The sequence below is a fragment of the Pseudophryne corroboree genome, chromosome 4, assembly GCF_028390025.1.
Source record: "Pseudophryne corroboree isolate aPseCor3 chromosome 4, aPseCor3.hap2, whole genome shotgun sequence".
Taxonomy (NCBI): Eukaryota; Metazoa; Chordata; class Amphibia; order Anura; family Myobatrachidae; genus Pseudophryne; species Pseudophryne corroboree.
The window spans coordinates 573,976,002-573,996,741 of record NC_086447.1 but is presented as its reverse complement, the minus strand read 5'-3'; the positions used below and the strand labels follow the sequence as shown (position 1 = coordinate 573,996,741).

Sequence of the window (20,740 nt, the reverse complement as noted above, 5' to 3'; positions counted from 1 at the left end):
GCTGGTTAAGAATAAAGGTGGTGAGGAAAATTAAAAAGGTGGTTGGTAATTTCGCACACTTGTCTGAGCTGTAATTACAGGCAATGCTTAAGCAGTATGGAAGTCATTAGACAGTTTTGTTGTATGAAGGTTGGAGTTGCACAGCATGGGGAAGCCATAATGAAGTCCTGCTACTGGGACACAGATTTTGAGCAGGGCAAAGGGGTTCAGTTGGGATCCAAATGAAGAGAAAGTTATTGGTGCAGTTTAATGTTGACTTTTTATGGCAGTAGAATTATGTTTGTGCGTTTGTTTTCTCTAAAATACAGACAAACTAGGGACTGGTAAAAGAACATTTTGACTAGAAAAATTAGCTTGGCTGCTGTGTTCAGGATGCATTGTAAGTTTGGATAGAGAAAGATTGCAATAGTCAAGGCGGGAGATTATGAATGCATATATGAAAGTTTTACTTGAAACACATGCACATATTCTAGTTATGTTCCTTAGATGGAAATGTGGTGTATAGGTTTTCCAAGATATTGCATTGGACGAAAGGCAAGCATTCTAGGCTTTATATTCATGTTGTCAACAGATTGCATTAGTTGGCTGGTGAAAGGATTACTAAATACATTTTTGAAAGATTTTGGGTTCTATTTATTAAGTCTCGGAGAGAGAGAAAGTGGATGGTGATAATGCCGATTGGATTACCTTATAACCTTCACTATATACAGGTAAGAGACTCAGTACGCAATTGACATATGGGGTACCGTAAGGGTACGCACTTAGCGTAGCCTACGCTCAGCCGTGATCGAGACGCACATGCGACACGCTCGCTCACAGCTTAATGCGTGGTGTCGAGCACGTTATAGGCGGCTGACTACCGTAATGCTACGCTACCAGCGTAGCGGACGCTCGAGTCCACGAGGAGAACACGAGCGGCGCAGACGCTCACGGGATTACACTCAGTAAACCTTGAATGCAACACACAGAAAGGATACTCTTATACTGTAAACCTTGTACAGGTTGAGTATCCCTTATCCAAAATGCTTGGGACCAGAGGTATTTTGGATATCGGATTTTTCCGTATTTTGGAATAATTAGATACCATAAAGAGATATCATGGTGATGGGACCCAAGTCTAAGCACAGAATGCATTTATGTTACATATACACCTTATACACACAGCCTAAAGGTAATTTTAGCTAATATTTTTTATAACTTTGTGCATTAAACAAAGTGTGTGTACATTCACACAATTCATTTATGTTTCATATACACCTTATACACACAGCCTGAAGGTCATTTAATACAATATTATTAATAACTTTGTGTATTAAACAAACTTTGTGTATATTGAGCCATCAAAAAACAAAGGTTTTACTATCTCACTCTAACTCAAAAAAGTCCGTATTTCGGAATATTCCGTATTTCGGAATATTTGGATATGGGATACTCAACCTGTACTGAAATACTGTAGCGATGTAATGCTGCTTAACCTTGTTAATATTAAAGCTGCTTGGGCGATTGAAAAAGCTCCTATTACCCTCTGCAATGTAATAAACACACGATACCTTGCTAAGGTTCCAACACCTTTACTAACAATCTTTTAGTTATATCGAAAAGGGGAAACAGTTTACAAGTCATACACTACAAGCTAACATATCATTCTAACAGAATATCTAGACAGAAAAATACAATAGCGTCACAATCTTATACTATAACAGAGAGAGAGAGAGAGTATGGCCAATACAAACAGGGAACAAGTTGGTTACAGAGAATTACTTACACACACTGGGAAATGATCGCTGCGCAGCTCCTGGTACCAGCTCCAAGTTAGTCAAGATGAAAACCGTTTGTGGAGAGTCAGAGAGTGAGCTGCCCAGGCTGGCTGATCTTATATACACTGCATACAGTACACTACAAAGGGACCTATAATCTCATTGTTCATTGGACACAGGAATGTCTCCTCGCATCATAACAAAAGGTCATAGGTGGATTTGAACAGGTGGGCTGTGGCTATTACAAACTGCTCAGGTGGGAGGGAATCGCCGGATTCCCGCCGCATGGATAATGAACTGCAAATATGAGTAATGTCCAGAAACTACTAATGGGCATAACTATATGCAGGAGCGATTAATCTTTACCTAACCAACACCGGATTGTTGCTGTTAAAATACTCTTCAGTTAGGTACCAGACACCACTGTTCAACCTTAATCAGACCCTTTGTACCATGTAAAGAGGGATTCCCAAGTCCGTGAACAAGTCACATTAAACAAACTTACAGTTATCATTAAGGGGAACATTACCTATAAAACATACCATTTGGTTTTATTATTTAACGATTGAGTCGCCCGCTAGACGCACATGAACTCTACCGTAAATGCACATACCATGCGCTCGAGCGCACGCCCGTAGAGGCGCCGTCACGCAACTGCGAATATGTGCACGCACGCCAGAGAAAGTGCATGTGCAGCGGGCAAGCGCATAAGGTGAATATATGGCAACGTGTAGCATGATATTTTTCCGACTTTGACAATGGAGATAAAGTACCAACCAAACAGCTCCTAATTGCCATGTTACAGGCTGTGTTTGGAAAATGACAGTTAGGAGCTTGTTGGTTGGTATCTCCACTTTATCTATCTCTAAGCCTTAGTAAATAGACCTCTACATTTGAAATGGCTTAAAGAAATTTTAGTTGAAATGGCAGATAGAAATTTAGTAATGTGGGTAAACATAGATGGTTTAAGATCTGGAAAGGATATATACATTTGGATGTCCTGTTTCACAGAGATGATGATGAACACACACAAGAGCATATTAATTCTCCAAGAGACGTAGTATAGATAGAGAAAAGGGCATAGGGTTGAGCTTGTGGTACCCTAACTGACAGATGAAGTGACGCAGAAGTGGACCCAGAGAAATTAACACTTAAAAAGTAGTTTGAAAAATAGGATGAAAATCAGGATAGGAGAAGGATCTTAAGAACTAATGCCCCCTACACATTAGGCGACCCGCCGCCGAGCTGCCCGATGGCCGATATGGCAGCTCCACCCGGCTCCATAGCAGTGCACGCTAATATGGACGAGATTGTCCATATTGGCCTGCATGCATAAGCGACCCGGCACCAACGAAGATTGAGCGTGGGGCCGCACATCGTTCATCATTGGTGCCTACACACAGAACGATATGAACGAGTTCTCGTTCATTAATGAACGAGAACGTTCAGTTCGTTCATTAATGAACGAGAACGTTCAGTTCATTCATTGTTATCGCCTAATGTGTAGGGCCCATAAGGAATGCCCTGTTTGTATGAAAAGCATTAGTGTCAGTTACAGCAAAAAAGGTCAAGTAGAATTAGAACTTAAAAGTGGCCTTTAGATTTAGCAGTGATTCAGTTATTAACCACCTTAATGCAGTCTATTATGTGAGGATAATGGAAGTAAGCCTCACACAAAGATTGGAGGGATATGGTAGTTTAGAAATAGGACACTTATTGTAGAGCTTGAGTTAGGCATAGAATTTGGGTTTTTTGACTCTCACAATATGATTAATGACAGCATGCATCAGTAATAATAGAAAGATAGCAGTAAAGACAGAGTACAAATGTTAAAGGGTGGAATGAGCACAGGAGACTGAATAATTGACTTGTGAAGGGATAGGGTTGAATCAGGCAGTAGTGAAGTGGAAGGGGAAGAACAGTGTAGGCCTCATCTTAATTTGCGTGATTATATGAAGACACTGTAAGAGATGAAAGTCCAGGAAAGGAATTGTCAGTCCTGTCTTTGACATAGGAAGCAATATCTTAAACAATGAGGGTGTTTTAAAGTATTGATATTGGAGGGTTTATAAGCAATTTAAATGTTTGAAAGGAGAATTTGAGTTAGGGTCCAAATGGAGATGAGGGATTGGAATTATGGGGCTGATTTATCAGTGAGTTTTATCATATGCAACAAGTTTTAAAACTTGTTGCGTATGATAAATTGTGCTCCAGCCTATCATCTCCCAACTGTCATTTTTGAGAACACATGACAGTTAGGAGCTAATTGGCTGGAGCACCATTTATCACACGCAGTGAGTTTTAAACTTGCTGCGTATGATAAAAATCGTTGATAAATCGGCCCCTATATTTATTGGTAATGTACAGAGTATTTAATGTTTTAGATGGCGGTATATTTGAGGGGAGCTTTGAAGGAAGCATGTTTCTTGGAACCAGTTGATCCAGGTCTATTGCTAGGATGAGATTAAGATGTTTGTTTGCCAGATCAAGAGACTGGAAGAGATAGTGTAAAAATGTTGGAAATAAGTTATTTAAATAAGGTGAAAAATATTTTAAAGGTAATAGAATTAAGCTGTTTGTGGATATGATAGTGCTTGGCAAGGAGCAAATGCACTCTGAGTTCATGGTCTGAGAGAGAGAACGTTAAAGAAGAAAAACCTGATAAAAATTTAGATAAAACAAACAGGTAATCAGGAAAAGAATGTGGATCATCAATCGGAATGTTGAAATCATTCATGATGATGGTGGTGATGTCCAAGGAATAAGAGATTAGGTAACCATGCAGATAAATGATCAAGAATTTGCTGGAGTTATACATGGATGGGGGCAATGTATCACAGCTGGAAATCCAGATACTGTAGTACATTATGACAATGTGAGGAAAGGAACAGATGGGAGAATCATCAATGTGTAACATAAGGACATTAGTCCAGTTTAACCTCCTTTTCATCTTTAGGCCTGCAGGCATTGGTGAAATAAAGACGACAGCGTTTGAACCTTCTGGCGACATGACTTGCACAACCAGACTGTGTGAAAGTACAAGATCATAGTTAGAGGGGCTTGTTACCCATACAGGCTAAATTCCAAAGAATAATGAAAGTGACAGGAGTCCTGTGATCATTTTGACATGTGCTGGATTTTTAGAGTGTGCAGAATCAGAATGAAGTGCATTTGAGATGTTGGGGACAATTACCTAAATTTGTTACTGGCTGGTAGAAGCAGAGGCATGAAGACACAGATATGACCACTGCAAGATTTAAATAGTGTTATTTTATTTAGCTGTGGAAATCCTAAAGTTGTGGACAGTTAAAGATACAACATAGGGAAAGTTAGATTAGGTATGGGTCATTAGGTCGACCACACTTAGGTCGACCACGGTTAGTCGACATGGTCATTAGGTAGACATGAACAATGTCGACATGGAAAAAGGTCGACATGAGAATTTTTTACCCTTTTTTTGGTGTCTCCTTCTTCGTGAAGTGACTGGGCACTCCAATTGGTGCACTGTGTCCCTTCGCATGGCTCGCTTTGCTCGCCATGCTTCAGGCAAGGTGCTACAGGTTACTATTCCCAATCGTAGTCCACGTGGATCGTAAAGTATGAAAAAGTAAAAAAAAAATGGGAAAAAAGGGAAAAATGCATGTCGCCCTTTTTCCATGTCGACCTAGTAAATGCGACCTAGTGACCACGTCAACCTAATGCATGCTGACCAATAGTGGTCGACCTAAGTACTGTCGACCTTAGCGTGGTCGACCTAATGACCGTATCCTGTTATATTATACGAAATGTCAGAAGATAGCAAAGAAAAGTTGATTAGAAAGGAGTGAAGTGAGTACAATATAGATAGAAATATGATGCAGACGGTTTCCAATATTTTAATTCTAATTATAATACCATAAAGGGAATAAAAATATCAGTTTATTATATTTTGTACACTTTATAGGGATTTGAGGACTGAGAGAAACCAAAAGGAAGTAGATAGAAATTCTGTCTAGTGTTTTTGTAATGATCTGGTTTAAAAACTATGTTTTTAATATGTACCCTGATTTTGCAGCATTTTTGAATAGCACATACAGTAAAGTACCTTACATCAAAGCAATACTGACCTAATTGCCGTTCCTTCTACGCTACTAGCCAAACATACTACTTTCAATATATTATCTGCAACATACTTACAACAGGCTTCCACTCACGCATACCTCTCCTTGGCTTTTAGTAAGAAAATCACAGGTTTTATTAAAAGTTACTATACTGTCCAAGCATGATTAGTAAATGCATGTGGTTATAATGGCTGACAATGACTTTTTTTGCCTTTTTGTTTTCAATAAACTTCTTTGTGTTTTTTTTATATCCACACATTCTACAATACAATCTATATGATCCCTGTATAATGTGACTTAGGAAAGAGTATTCAATGAAAGTGTGACTTGATAACACTGTATGAAGCAGTTTGTCTGCTATTGTTCATGTTTAAATGCTCAGATTCACGGTTATAGGATTTTTTTCAGGCTGCACTCACTCTGTGGAATTCTCTCCTGTGTACAACAAGACTTTCTCCTAGCCGTCAAACATTCCAGCATTCCATGAAATCTCACCTCTTCAGGCAAGCTTATGATTTTCCCAAACCACCCTCTTCACCCTTCAGCTTTTCTACCTGATTACCACTTCTCTACACAACTCATTCAATCTTACATTTATTCTTTTCTTGAGTCAAAAAATCCCCATGGCTCCCAAACCAACATTGATGTGTGACTGGATCCCATTGCTCCGCTAGGCTCTTTTTCCGATTGCAATCTGGCTGGAGCAGCATGCAATATGCAACCCTTAACCTCATGTATCTAACTTTTGTTTCCCTGTAGATTATAAACCTGTGAGCAGGACCCTCGTACCTCTTTGTCTGTTAATACCCAGTCTTGTATTAATTACTGTGTTTGTTCCTAATTGTAAAGCCCTGCAGAGTACAATGGTGCTACATAAAGAAATGTTACTAGATGGAAACACCTGGCATGATGTTTAAAGTTGCTCTGCATCTACTCACTGTGTTTTATAGGAGACTGAGTCAAAGGCCAACTACTGAAGAGCTAGAGCAAAGAAACATCTTAAAACGTAAGCATATTTCTAAAGTTAGAATAAGAATCTAGAGAAGAGTGCTAAGATCTAGCAGCAAAAGGCAGTGTAATCATATTCAGGGAGTGTTTGTTGAAATATTTGTTTTTATTTGATAAGACACATGTATGCATACATACATTGAGACTAACATACACACATATGCTCATCATTTTATAATATACATATAACAAAACATATAAAACACTTAAAAATACAAAAAAGGACCATTTAAAAATGAACTTCTCCAAATTGACATTAGATCATTAATTTCTCTGTTAGTGGTTCAGAAGATAAATGCAGACACGTAGCAGGCACATATACGTATATAAGATGCTTATTATATGTCACTGCCATAACATACAGTATTAAATAAAGAATAAAGTATGGTATTAATCACACAGGTTTAACTTAATCAAAAGTGCTCTTTGCCAGATAAAAATTTGATCTGTCAATTGTAAAACAATATTTAAAAGTTCACAATATGCACAAAATATTTGTCAGTCATTAAAAAACGTCCTTATTGCAAGCGTCTGACAGGGTCCTCTACTATGAGTAAACAAATATATATTTTTTTCATATTTAGGGGCGGCTGGATAACAAAGGCACAAATTATGTCACAGTCCCAACTCAAATAGTAATTGTCTACAGCAACAATCCAGCTTCCCATAGCATCAAAAGTAGTGGAAAAGTCCATGATCATAGACATACAGGGGTATTCAATGCATGTCGGATCCTCTTCGATAGTGCAGTATTCAATTTGCAGGCAAATCCGACTGGTTTTGCCCATTTTCAACAATGGCATTCCAACTTTTTTAAGTCTGATTCACATTGTCGAAAACTGGCCAAAAACCTGGCGGATTTGGCCGCAAATCTGACAAAACGCGTGTATCCGCAGCTAATCTGCTGATCCACGTGTTTTCCGACAAGTCGGAAAAATGGCAGCCCCATTGAATAGGTTGAATTCCGATTCGACGACAAAAAGTCGGAAACTGCTGTCTTTCCGACTAGACAGCAATTCCGACTACCATTGAATAGACCCCATAGTCTTCACAGATCCAAGTACTGCCAGTTAGGTGCACTGCGCCAAATGTTCCAACCTATAATGTTGGCATAGAGGGAAGGGTCAGCTCGATCAGTCGAAATAAACACATCAGGGGAACAAATCTTCTAGGCACAGAAATATGCAAATAATTTTTTTTGCAGAGGGCCTCCAGTTACTCTCAGCTGCTTAATGCATTTACTTTATTTCTCAATAGCAGTATTTTAAGATAGTCAAATATATGAAATGCGTTATACTGCTACACCATCTTTCTAGTGTTGCCTTTGAATAGCAAAGCTTGATTAACATATGAACCAACAGCACAATACACCTTTGAGTAGATAGTACGAAGCTTCAGTAACTGTTATAATACAAGTTTCCGTTGTATGCCTATTAACTTAGCTTTGAATGTCAGGAAATCTGCTACAGGAAAAGATTTTAGAGCAGCTGAACAAACAAACTAAGGGAACATTTTTACAATGGTTCACACTCAGGCCTGTTATAATGTAGAGATTCAACTTCAAAGTTCAAACCCTTTCCAAAGTGAACAAAACTCACGTTTAATGAGCAATTTTGTTAAAGCACTTAGATTTAGTTGTGAACTGGCAAGAACAGCAACTAGATTTAGAACAGTGTTGTAAGCAATTTTATCCTGCACAAGTGCTGTGCAATACTCTTGTACTAAGGAAAAATACTCACCTACCTTAATAATTGTTTATTTTTATGGTACCACAAAATTATGTAGCTCAGGGCAGTCAGTATATAAAAGGTTGATGAAGGAGGTATAAATATGAGGGAGAGGGTAGTGAAGGCCTTACTCATGAGCACTTACAGTTTAGAGGGAGAGGGCAATTACTAAGGCAATAGCAGTTAGTGGGGCTCATCATGAAGATGGGACTGAAGCTGGTAGAGCAATCTTAGGGACTAGAATCAGGTAAGGATAGAAGATGCTATAGGAAATGGCTGGGTTTTCAGATAGCACTTGAAAGATTAAAGGTTGGGGTGAGAGAATGGTCAGGTGGTGTACGCAGTTCCATAAGAGGGGAATAGAATTGGAGGGGGAAATGAGAGATGTTTAGTATATCAGATCAGAATAAAGGTCTAGGTCAGCAATGGGTCTAAAAGAGGAAGAGTATCTCATGACATGACCACACTTGTCTAAGAGAGAGTAGTTGGTGAGTGTGAAAAGAGCAAAGCATGCGCTGTGGAGAGAGATCACTGTTACTGTGGCTTTTATGTATTGTAGGTAAGAAAGACAACTTATTGAGGAGTATAGATAACTGGGATGTGCAGTAGTCTAGGCAGGAGATAGTGAGAAAATGTATAAGGATCTTGGTAACATTCTGAGTCAGAGAGGGATGTATTCTGGCTATGTTTCAAAGGAAGAGACAACAAGACAGTGTGTGTGGAATAAAGCAGGTGAAATGAAAGATTTACACAAAGGTAGCGTAATTGTGGAAATGGATAGAGAGTGATTCCGACAACTGTGAGAGACTTGGATGGGGATAGTGACACTTTGAGTTGGGAAGCTGATGAGCTATGTTTTGGTCATGTAGTGTTAGGACATCCTTCAAGAGATAATGATGGACCAGTTGAATGCATAGGATAATATAGAAAGCCACAGGCCAGCAGATGCCAGGTAGGTATTGCATAGAGGTGATAATGGAGCCTGAAGGAGGAAGTGTTCACCAAGAGGTTTAAAGTGAGAATAGCAGAGGGCTCAGAAGAGTCTTGTGGGACCTCCACAGATAAATAGAATTAAGTGGTAAATGTGACAAAAGTTAGAATACTGAGGGAGTATTTACAGAAATTGGAGATGGTCCATAAGAGGACAGTGCTGCAAAGAGCAATAAAGTGAAGGGTGTCCAGAGAAGTGGGCAGTTGACACTTTCAGAAGCTACAAAGTAGTTTAGGGAGATGTGACCCTTATATTTATCATGAGTAGATCTTTAGTCAATTTAGCAAGGACCATTTTAGTTGACTATAGAAGGTGGAATCCAGTTTGTAGAGGGCTGAGAACTGAGTAGATGTAAAGAAAGTGGATCAAATGAAGACTGGAGCGTAGGTGGATGGTTGAAGAGGCGAGTTAGGTGCATGCACAAATTCAGGGAGATTCTACTATCTGACACACAATCTACACACTAAAAAGTAACGTTCTCCCTGCCAGATGAATTGATTCTTGCAGGTGGTCAGGAGGTTCCAGTGATTGAGTGATCCTATTACAAACACGTAAATAGCCATATATTAAAAGTATTCAAACACACAAAGGAAACCTATGTAATAATGTTATTGCCAGAGTCCCCTCATGATTAATTTAAGATATAAAAGAGGATGAAACTAGCAGTATTTCAGAGAAATTGGAAACTTAAAAGGGGTCATCTGAAAGTGATAGTAGGAAGGGCTTGAAGTGTCTGGTTTTATTTTTATTCTTGACAGCATGGCCATTCCCACTTGGGTCCCAGTCCCACAAAAATTGATGCAGATTGATTTTAAGGGGGATTTTTAATAAAACCGAATCTGGCCATGTTCCTATATATGTATGTGACAGAGACATGGATGCACTTACAGAATGAGAAACATGGGGGGCATTTTTGCACCTTCATAAATGACCTTCACTTTATTTAAACAAAGTTATAATATTTATTGCTTTCTGGCATTTTACTTTTATGAATGACCTAAAAAAGAATAATGTCTGAAAATTATTTATTTCTCTCTACATCAGAAAAAAATGAAGAGGAGGAACAAGAAGCAAGAAAGGAACTGAAGCGAAGGCTTACACGGAAGGTATGAATTCCTGGTACCATGTCCCATTGGTACAGATATAAAAAGTGATGTGCAGGTGACCATGCAAAATGCTTGTGCACATCAGGATCTCTAGTCACTGAACTGATACTTTATGCTGGGGAATAGGTACTTTCATTCAGATAGCTTGTGAACAGTAAGGAAGAGGATGTGCCGCCTGTAACATCTAGACGTGCACAGAGGAAATTTAATTTAGTCTATATCACAGTTCAAAGCAAGGTGTATTCTATTGACCACCATGGTACCCATAGTTTCCACTACTTGGCAGGCCATATGGTGATAGCGGGGGTTTCCAACACATTTACTTACTCGTAGAGGCTGTAAGTGTGTTTTATTTTTTTTCTCTGGCTGGAAACCCAAACAGGATATACCTCCAATAGTGAGGCGAAAATAACTTCCTCTTTCATTCTTTATGCTACTAATACCTCTTCCTATGCCACCTAGTATCCTGCGACTTTACTTAACCCATCACTTTACTCACATCTTAATCTTCAAATAATGTACTGTATTTTGGTTTTGAAAAGATTTCCAACAAATTATAACTATCATTTGAATTTTAACACAGATAAACATTGGTCTGTCTTTCTTTCTTTCTTTCTTTCTTTCTTTCTTTCTTTCTTTCTTTCTTTCTTTCTTTCTTTCTTTCTTTCTTTCTTTCTTTCTTTCTTTCTTTCTTTCTTTCTTTCTTTCTTTCTTTCTTTCTGTTTTGCAATTTTTATTTTGACCTTCAAAATATTTATTAACCATGAGGAAGGTCTATGACCATACAAATATTGGAAAGTGTATTAATCCTCTGATTGTCTTTAGCATTAGTGAACCTGCCACAGCGACTCTGTTCCTTATTCATCTTAATTGGGCTGTATTCAGTTAGATGTTCTAATTAGCATAGGATGTAGCAGTCACCTGGGCTATCAATTGTAGCACACGATAAGCCCCAAACATGTTAACCTATAGCACCGGGCACTTATCCTGGAACCTACATGTTAACGCGCCTGGAAAAGGGCTTGTTATTTAATAGCTCTGGATGTAAAAGTCCAAGGCTATAAGCACTTTCCCTGGTGCAGTAGTACAGGTCGGGTATCCGTTATCCAGACACCCGTTAACCGAAATATTCCGAAAAACAGAATATTTCAGTCCTGTAGTGACGTTATGACATGGCCAGCGTCATGACATCACTGGAGTCTGCGGCCAATCACAGACAGGTGGGGGAGTGGCTTTGCAGCCATTCCCTCACCGCCGCTGACTCCCAGTACCCGGTGCTGACCCCTTGGACTCCCCCACTGATGCGCCAGATCCCCGGGTCTATCCACCGTCGTGCTGGACCCACAGTGGTCCCCTCTTCCGACTCGCCGGACCCCCACAACCCATCCAGATAACAGGTAATCTGTTATCCGGAAAAATCCCATATCTGCAATGCTCCTGGTCCCGAGCATTCTGGATATGGGATACTCAACCTGTATCTCCTCTCCACAGAATGTGGTTAAGATGCCGACAGAATGCCAGTATCGTAATTACGACAAGGTCAGGGAACCATTGCCGGAATCCCGACATCCAGCATCCCGGGAGGTTAAGTGTTAGGGCCGGCTTGGAAGTTAGGTTTAGGCACCATCAGGGAAAGCTTAGGTCTAGGCACTAATTGGAGAGGGTTAGGCTGCGGAGAAATGGGGGTTAGGTTTAGGCACCACTGGGGGGAGGTTAGGGTTAGGCTGCGGGCTGGATAGGGGTAACGGAGAGGGGGGAACATACTTACCTCGGCTCTATCTGGATTTAACTGATCGGGATGCTGGCGTATTGTGACCGCCAGCATCTCGTCTGTAGGACATTGTGAGAGTAAATACACAACATGTTACTACATTTAGAGCCTGCATTAATTAGGTCATAGGTAGAAACTGTGTCATTTTAACGCTTTATAGTAGCCTCGTTAGTAGAATAGTGTCCTCGTTCTCTTAATATAATGTGTGGACTTACTTAAGATTTGATGCTGTTTGTTGCAATAACTTGTGTTATATCTCTGATTTACAGCTGAGCCTGAGGCCTTCAGTGGCTGAACTGCAGGCCAGACGGATCTTGTGCTTCAATGAATATGTAGAAGTTACAGATTCTCTGGACTATGACCGTCGAGCAGATAAACCCTGGGCAAGGTTAACTCCTGCTGACAAGGCAAGGAATACATTTTCCATATTAAGCATTTTTTGTTTGTATCAATGTTCAGGTGCCCTTCATCACATCTGAATCTGAGTATTTGACTGTCTAAATGTTCAGCATATTGAGTATTGCGTATAGCTATTTATATTTTACAGTCTTCTTAAAGTACACTTGGGTAGGAGAGTTGTTTTGCAGGATTTAGTATGATATTCCGATAGACGGGATACCGGTGGTCAGAATCCCGACAGCCCCTCAGAAATTACCGTAATCCTCACCTGTGTTTTTCCTAACCCTAACTGTCTCCGGTGGTGCTTAACCCTAACCGTCCCTGGTGGTGGCTAACCCTAACCCACCCCGGTAGTGCCCAACCCTAACCCTCCCTTCCCCACTGCCTAAACGTAACCCTCTCTGCTTGGTGCCTAACCCTAACCTCCCCTTCGTACTGCTTTACCCTACCCCCCACTCCCCGGTACCTAACCATATCCTTACTGTCCCTGCACCCTAATCCCCCTTTTAATGTCTAAACCTAACCTCCCACCCCCTGCAGCAGGATGCAATCATGTCCTGTTGAAAAACCGGTTGGGATTCCGGCGTTGGTATTTCGACCGCTGGGATCCTGTCTTTCTGTAAATTAACTACATCCCGTTTTCCATTATACACAAACTAACTGCTTACCTAGCTAGGACAAAGTGAAGTAACGCCACATAATCTATAACCATTCAACACTTTCTTTTAAATATCTTCAGTAATGGTTTTAGATGTATATTGTAAATGAGAGTAGACTGCTGTAACATAAGTGACGTTCTGTGGATGTTACATAGTGCAGCTGGTGAATATGGGCATTTCAGGTAGGGTGGTATCGAGATTGAAAAATGGTCAATCCCGGAATACCCGGGATTGGCTTCCTTCACTGTGTGTCTGCTCGCCCCGCAGACATAAACTAACTCTCCAAACTGCTGGGGCGGTGACACTTCATCCAGACAACGCTCAGGGCAGCGGGCACTGTGTTATCTGCAGTGGGGACCAGGAGGAGGCGGAGGGTGACGACCACTGCACCATCAGACTCAGCGACGAGTGACTGCGCAGTATGACCTCAGAGCCACAGGTCACACTGCGCAGTGGGAGAATGGAGCCGGGCAACGTTGTGCGTCCTGAGGCATTACAGGGCAGCCTGATCCCTCAATCCCCGGGATTGGAGCTTCCAATCCAGGGATTGAATCCCGGTCTATTTTTGGTCTAAATCCTGGGATACTGCCGCTTCCGATCCCGGGATTGGCCACCCTAATTCCAGGTCATGTGCTGTATAGCATGTTACAGTAAAACTGATATACTATACTTAGCTGCACAAAAATAAACAGTTTTTTTTTTTTTTTTCTCATACGTCCTAGAGGATGCTGGGGATGCTTCAAGAACCATGGGGTATAGACTGGATCCGCAGGAGACATGGGCACTTTAAGACTTTAAAAGGGGTGTGAACTGGCTCCTCCCTCTATGCCCCTCCTCCAGACTCCAGTTTGATTCTGTGCCCAGTGAGACTGGTCACACACAGGGGAGCTCTCCAGAGTTTCTCAGAAAAAATACTTTGTTGGGTTTATTATTTTCCGGGAGACCTGCTGGCAACAGGCTCCCTGCATCGTGGGACTGAGGGGAGAGAAGCAACCTACTTCTGTGAGTTCAAAGGCTCTGCTTCTTAGGCTACTGGACACCATTAGCTCTAGAGGGTCCGATCACTTGGTACGCCTAGCTGCTCGTTCCCGGAGCCGCGCCGTCACCCCCGGTTGCAGAGCCAGAAGAAAGAAGCCGGGTGAGTAAAAGAAGATCAGAAGACTTCAGTGATGGCAGAAGACAGCTTTTGAGGTACCGTGCAGCGGCCGCGCTGCGCGCCATGCTCCCACATACAGAACAGCACTGCAGGGCGCAGGGGGGGCGCCCTGGGCAGCATAAATCCACAAATAGCGACTGGCAGAAGTATAAAAAGTGCCTGGGCACTAATTACAGACCCCCCGCCAGTATAAAAATATAAAAATAAGCGGGACTGAAGCGCGCCATTAAGGGGGCGTGGCTTAGCCCTCACAGCTCTAACCAGCGCCATTTTCTCCTCACAGAGATGCTGGTCCTTCCAAAACACTACTGTATAGATCAGAGTGAAAAACGAGGGGGGGGCACAGTTGTTTGGTGCAATATTAGTTAAAAATAAAAGCACTATATCATGAGCACGGTGTAAATGAGCTGGTAAACTCCTTATGTGTTTCCATGACAGAATGTACTGGGGTCTATACCTTATAGCCAGTGTAATGTCGGTGGGTGTTTGGTACACGGGTGTCGGCATATCTGAGGCTGAGTGCTCTGCCACAAAGGGAATGACTATGTCGGCGCTGTCGACTCCTAATAGTACTTGGTACATGTAAATCAATGTCAACATGTCAGTAGGTATATATTTTTCCTGAGAGAAAACTATATGCGAGACACAGACGTGGGGGGTGAACCTGTTGGCACCGACAATATCTGACTGGGTGGATATTGACATGATAATGTGATATCAGAAAGTGCTATACCTATATGTATATGTATGTATAATAAGGTTACATTGGTCTGTGGCACGATCACAGACGTGATAATATTTATGGAGGGAGTTGTATGCATAGAATTGATTTCTCTCAGACCCCTCGGGATCGCAAAACTGTAATTTTGCCCAGTTACTACTCCCTGAGATCGACTCGAATAATGTTTATTATGTCGACCATAATGTTTCCTGATCAGATCCACAAAATCGGTTTTCAGTACCTGTTCATACACATTAGCCTGCTGTTCCTGACAAAAGGATATATGTATACGTATTAGATATATAGATATAAGTGTGTATAGGGGCATTTGAAGGTATATTTATGTATATATATATATATATAAATATTTATGATGAATGCTGAGGCAAAGTTATTCCTTCTCATGGATAGAAGAAAGTGAGAGTCACCCCTGTTCTGCACGGGGCTCTGTCACATAGGATCGTATGCAGGAAGATATGTGATACTCTAATTATGTGTCCGCATGTACGTTAATTATACTAGCATTACATGCACATGGGGGAGTAGTTGTATGAAGGGTACTCCTGAAGTTGAGTCATGTTATATTATTGCAGCATACTACCGTGCGACTACAAGGGATGTAGGATTCTTGGGTTCACGGACCACTTCCATGGCGGTCTCGACTAGGAAGACGTTGTGGATTCACCAATGGAATGCTGAGGCTGACTCCGAGAAGTACTGGAGTATCTTCCCTATGAAGGTGAAACCTGGTTTGGGGGATGGCTTTGTTAAGTTGATCTCGGCAGATACCACTGGTAAGTCTACCTTCTTGAGCTATGTTCCCTCGCAATGGTTGGTGACGCATTTTTGTAGGATGCAGTAATTTCGACCGGATGGATACGGTTTTTCCCCTTCTTTTCAGGTAGAGGAAGGTGAAAAGGTAAGAGGTCAGCAGCCTTTTCAAGTTCGCAGAAGCAGAAATCATCTTCTGTTTCTACCACATCCACCGCATGTCGCTGGATCTATTTTGTGGGAGCCCACACCGGTGGGACCACGTCTAATACTCTTCAGTCAGTCCTGGAATGGACATGGACCAGTGAGTTAAGAATAGAGTCCCAAGGGGGACATACTGGAGTTTCCAGACGATTCCCCTCACTGATTTTTCAAATAGATCTTACCGATTCTTCTCTGCGACGCCATACAAGAGTTGGGTCAGGATCAGGACATTGTCCTGCTGTCCCAGTCGCAAAAAAAAAAAAAATTATTCAAGCTTTTTCATGTTTCTGAGCCCGGACAGCTCGGTCAGAACAATCCCAAAAATTTCTACTTAAGACGTTGAACTACAAGATGGAATCTCTCAGGGCAGGGATCTCCAATCTGTAAAAGGAGAAAGAGGGTCTAAGTACGGTTTCCACCGCATTAGGCTTACCTGAGTTTGCTATTCAGGATTGTCGTTGCCAATTCACCGGAGTGATGGCAGTATGATGGTTTTCCTTCAATAGTAAAAGCCATTATTATTCTGTACTGGGACGCTCTCCTGACTACGGCGAGGTCAAGAAACAAGTGGTGCAAATCGTTGTTTCTCTCTGCCAGTTCTTCAACACAGTGGTTGGCTCCTGAACTTGCCAGAATCACTGTTGATCCCAACGACGCAGATGTTGGAGTTGGGAATAAGGTTAGATACAGAACTGTGAGAGTTTTGTTTTTTCCAGTGGAAAGAGATCTGAGGATCCAGAGTCGGATCAGATTGGCAACAGTGTAAATCCATCAATACGTTCCGTTGATGAAGAAGATGGTTGCAGCCTACGAGGCCATTCGGTGAGCAGGTTAAATGCCAGAGTGGTTTTAGCAGGACCAGTTGGACATGGGGTCCGGGTCTCACCTGCACATGCACCGGAAAATAATCCTATTTTCCAGGACCAGAATATTTCTCCTGTGGTGGCTACACAGTTCTCACCTCCTAGAGGGACGAAGGTTCGGGATCCAGGATTGGATCCTGGTATCCATGGATACAAGTCTCCGAGGCAGGGGAGCAGTCTTTCAAGGGGAAGAATTTCCAGGGAAAAAGGTCAAGCTGAGAAGCTTGTCTGCAATAAGCATTCTGGAAATAAGGGCTATTTACATCGGCCTTCTGCAAGTGGAACATCATCTTCGCGATCTGCCCATCTTAGTTCGGTCGGACAACTTAACAGCAGTGGCGTAAGTAAACTGCTAGGGCAGAACAAAGAGCAAAGCGGCAATGGCAGAAGCCACAGGAGTTTTCCGCTGGGCAGAAAGGCATGTAAACGCTCTATTAGCAGTCTTCATTCCGGGTGTAGACAACTGGGAAACAGACTACCTCAGCAGACACGATCTCCATCCAGGAGAGTGGGGTCTTCATCAAGAGGTTTTCACAAAAGTGACAAGTCTTTGGGGAATTCCTAAAATAGACATGATGGCGTCTCGCTTCAACAAGAAACTTCAGAGATATGGTTCCAGGTCGAGGGACCCTCAAGCAATAGCGGTGGACGCCCTGGTGACACCGTGGGTGTTTCAGTCGGTCTATGTGTTCCCTCCATTTCCACTCTTTCTGAAGGGATAAAGATCATAAGAAGAACAAAGGTTCAGGCGATCCTCATTGTTCCGGACGGGCCAAGGAGGGCTCGGTATCCAGATCTTCAAGAATTACTCATAGAAGATCCCTGGCCTCTTCCTCTACGAGAGGACCTTTTACAGCAAGGACCGTGCGTGTATCAAGACTTACCACCACTGCGTTTGATGGCATGGTGGTTGAATGCCATATCCTACCCCGAAAGGGTATTCCCAGTGAAGTCATTCCCACACTGCTTCAGGCTAGAAAAGAAGTAACGGCGAAGCTTTACCACCGTATTTTGAGAAAATATGTGTCTTGGTGTGAATCCAAGAAGACTCCTGCGGAAAAATTTCAGCTGGGGCGTTTGCTCCATTTTTTGCAAGCAGGTGTGGATGCAGGCCTAAAGTTAGGCTCCATTAATGTACAAATTTTGGTCTTATTTATTTTCTTTCAGAAAGAATTGGCCTCCCTTCCAGAAGTTCAGATCTTCGGGAAGGACGTGCTGCACATCCAACCTCCCTTTGTGCCCCCAGTGGCACCATGGGATCTTAATGTGGTGTTGCAGTTCCTGCAATCTCATTGGTTTGAACCTTTACGTAAGGTTGAGTTGAAATTCCTTGCTTGGAAAGGGGTCATGCTGTTGATCTTGGCATCCGCAAGGCGGGTGTCTACTTTGGCGAGTTTGTCTCACAAAAGCCCTATTTAATCTTCCATGCAGATAGAGCGGAGTTGAGAACTCGTTAGCAATTTTCTGCCAAAAGTGGTCTCATCATTTCACGTAAACCAGCTTATTGTGGTGCCAGTGGCTACTGACGCCTTGGCGGAATCGAAGTCTCTCAATGTGGTCAGAGCTTTGAACATCTATGTCGCCAGAATGGCTCAGGTTAGAAAAACAGAGGCTCTGTTTGTCCTGTGGGCTCCCAACAAGATTGGGGCTCCTGCTTCCAAGCAGACTATTGCACGCTGGATCTGTAATACGACTCAGCAGGCTTATTCTACGGCGGGATTGCCGTTACCGAAATCGATGAAGGCCCATTATAACAGAAAGGTGGGCTCATCCTGGGCGGCTGCCGAGGGGTCTCGGCATTACAGCTTTGCCGAGCTGCTATTTGGTCGGGATCAAACACCTTTGCGAAGTTTTACAAGTTTGATACCCTGGCTGAGCAGGACCTTTTGTTTGGTCAATCTATGCTGCAGAGTCATCCGCACTCTCCCGCCCGTTCTAGAGCTTTGGTATAAACCCCATGGTTCTTGAAGCATCCCCAGCATCATCTAGGACGTATGAGAAAATAGGATTTTAATAGTCATTGGGTATGTTTACACACATGGTGTGTTGTGTTTAAGTCAGCCTGTTGCTGACGATATTCAGGCCGTAGCATGCGTTATGCTTTTACTGGTTGTGTTTACACACATAGGTTGTGTTATGGTTTATTTCAGCGTATTGCTGCATATTCTTCATGCCATCAGCTGGTGTTCTGTTGAATGCCACGTTCTGCGGCATACTGGAGGTGTGAGCTGGTAAAATGCTCACCGTGGTTTAACAATAAATGATTTCCTCAAAATGTCCGTCTCCCTGGGCACAGTTCCTATAACTGGAGTTTGGAGGAGGAACATAGAGGGAGGAGCCAGTTCACACCCCTTTTAAAGTCTTAAAGTGCCCATGTCTCCTGCGGATCCCGTCTATACCCCATGGTTCTTGAAGCATCCCCAGCATCCTCTACGGACTAAGAGAAAAGGATTTACCGGTAGGTATTAAAATCCTGTTTTTTATTTTTTTATATTGCAAATCACTTTGTCATTAAATTAACGGCTTATGTAGCATTTGGTTCTCACTACTAACCTTTGCAGTCCTTTGTATGGACTGCTATAAGCGGTGTCATAGGGCTTTAGTTTATTTGTATGATTATTGTTGCTAGAAACTACAAAGCACCAACATATTACATAGTACTGTATAATATGTGTATCAGAGTACACATGAGTTATATAGGTTACATAGAACAAATAGTAATTATGAAGATCGTGAACAAAGTAGTTTACAGTGAAGGCAGTAATAGAGCTGTAAGGGTTGGGTATGGGATCCTGGCAGTCAGAATACTGGCATGCTGACTGCCCTATACTGTATCCCGACAGAGGCACTGAAGTAACCTAACCCTAACCCTCTCCCTAACCTTAACTCCCATCCCCCCCCCCCCCCCCCCCCCACCTGCAGTCCAACCACCCCCTCCCACGCCGCAGCCTAACCCTCCCCTCACAGCCCAATCCCAACCCTCCCAGACACACTTACTTTTGGGATTCCGGCTGTTGAGATTTCCGGCATCAGCATTCTGACCGCCAGGATCCCGTACGTCGGGATGCCAACTACATCCCAGATGACAACCTAATGGAAGCCAGGACCTTCTTCACCGACTTAGGGCCGGAGTCAGAGACGGACACAATGCTGATATTCTTTTTAGCACACATGCATGCCCTTTGCATGTCCCACAATGGCGGTCCCAGAGAGGATTTTCTCACAAAGTTATTGACAGTAAGGGACCGTGTGTAGGCTGTAATGCGGTAGGAGTGGCAACTCAAATGCAGGCATGTCGCGACCATTCTGCATTCATGTCACAGCTTGCGATTGCAACTCTGTACGCAGTTAAATGGCTCTGGCATCTTACTTCTGGTGGCCATTCTGCACAACCATAGGGTCGCTCAGAAGGTCAGTGATTGATTGATTGATTTGCATCTGATGGCTGAGTCTTTGTGTACTGAGCCCCATCAGTCTGCTCCCTGGGAGGTGGAGCTGGTGCTGCAT

At 42.4% G+C, this 20,740-nt stretch overlaps 1 protein-coding gene across 3 annotated transcripts in view; it reads left to right on the top strand.

Annotated features, from left to right (window-relative positions):
• The window catches only part of PHACTR2 (phosphatase and actin regulator 2), a 345,447-nt gene that overhangs the window by 303,259 nt on the left and 21,448 nt on the right, over window positions 1-20,740 (top strand). For all 3 annotated transcript variants that reach the window (XM_063917469.1, XM_063917468.1, XM_063917470.1), the window contains 3 exons: window positions 6,808-6,863; window positions 10,628-10,689; window positions 12,730-12,867. In XM_063917469.1, the coding sequence (XP_063773539.1) occupies window positions 6,808-6,863; window positions 10,628-10,689; window positions 12,730-12,867 (256 nt within the window). The remainder of the gene's footprint in view (window positions 1-6,807; window positions 6,864-10,627; window positions 10,690-12,729; window positions 12,868-20,740) is intronic.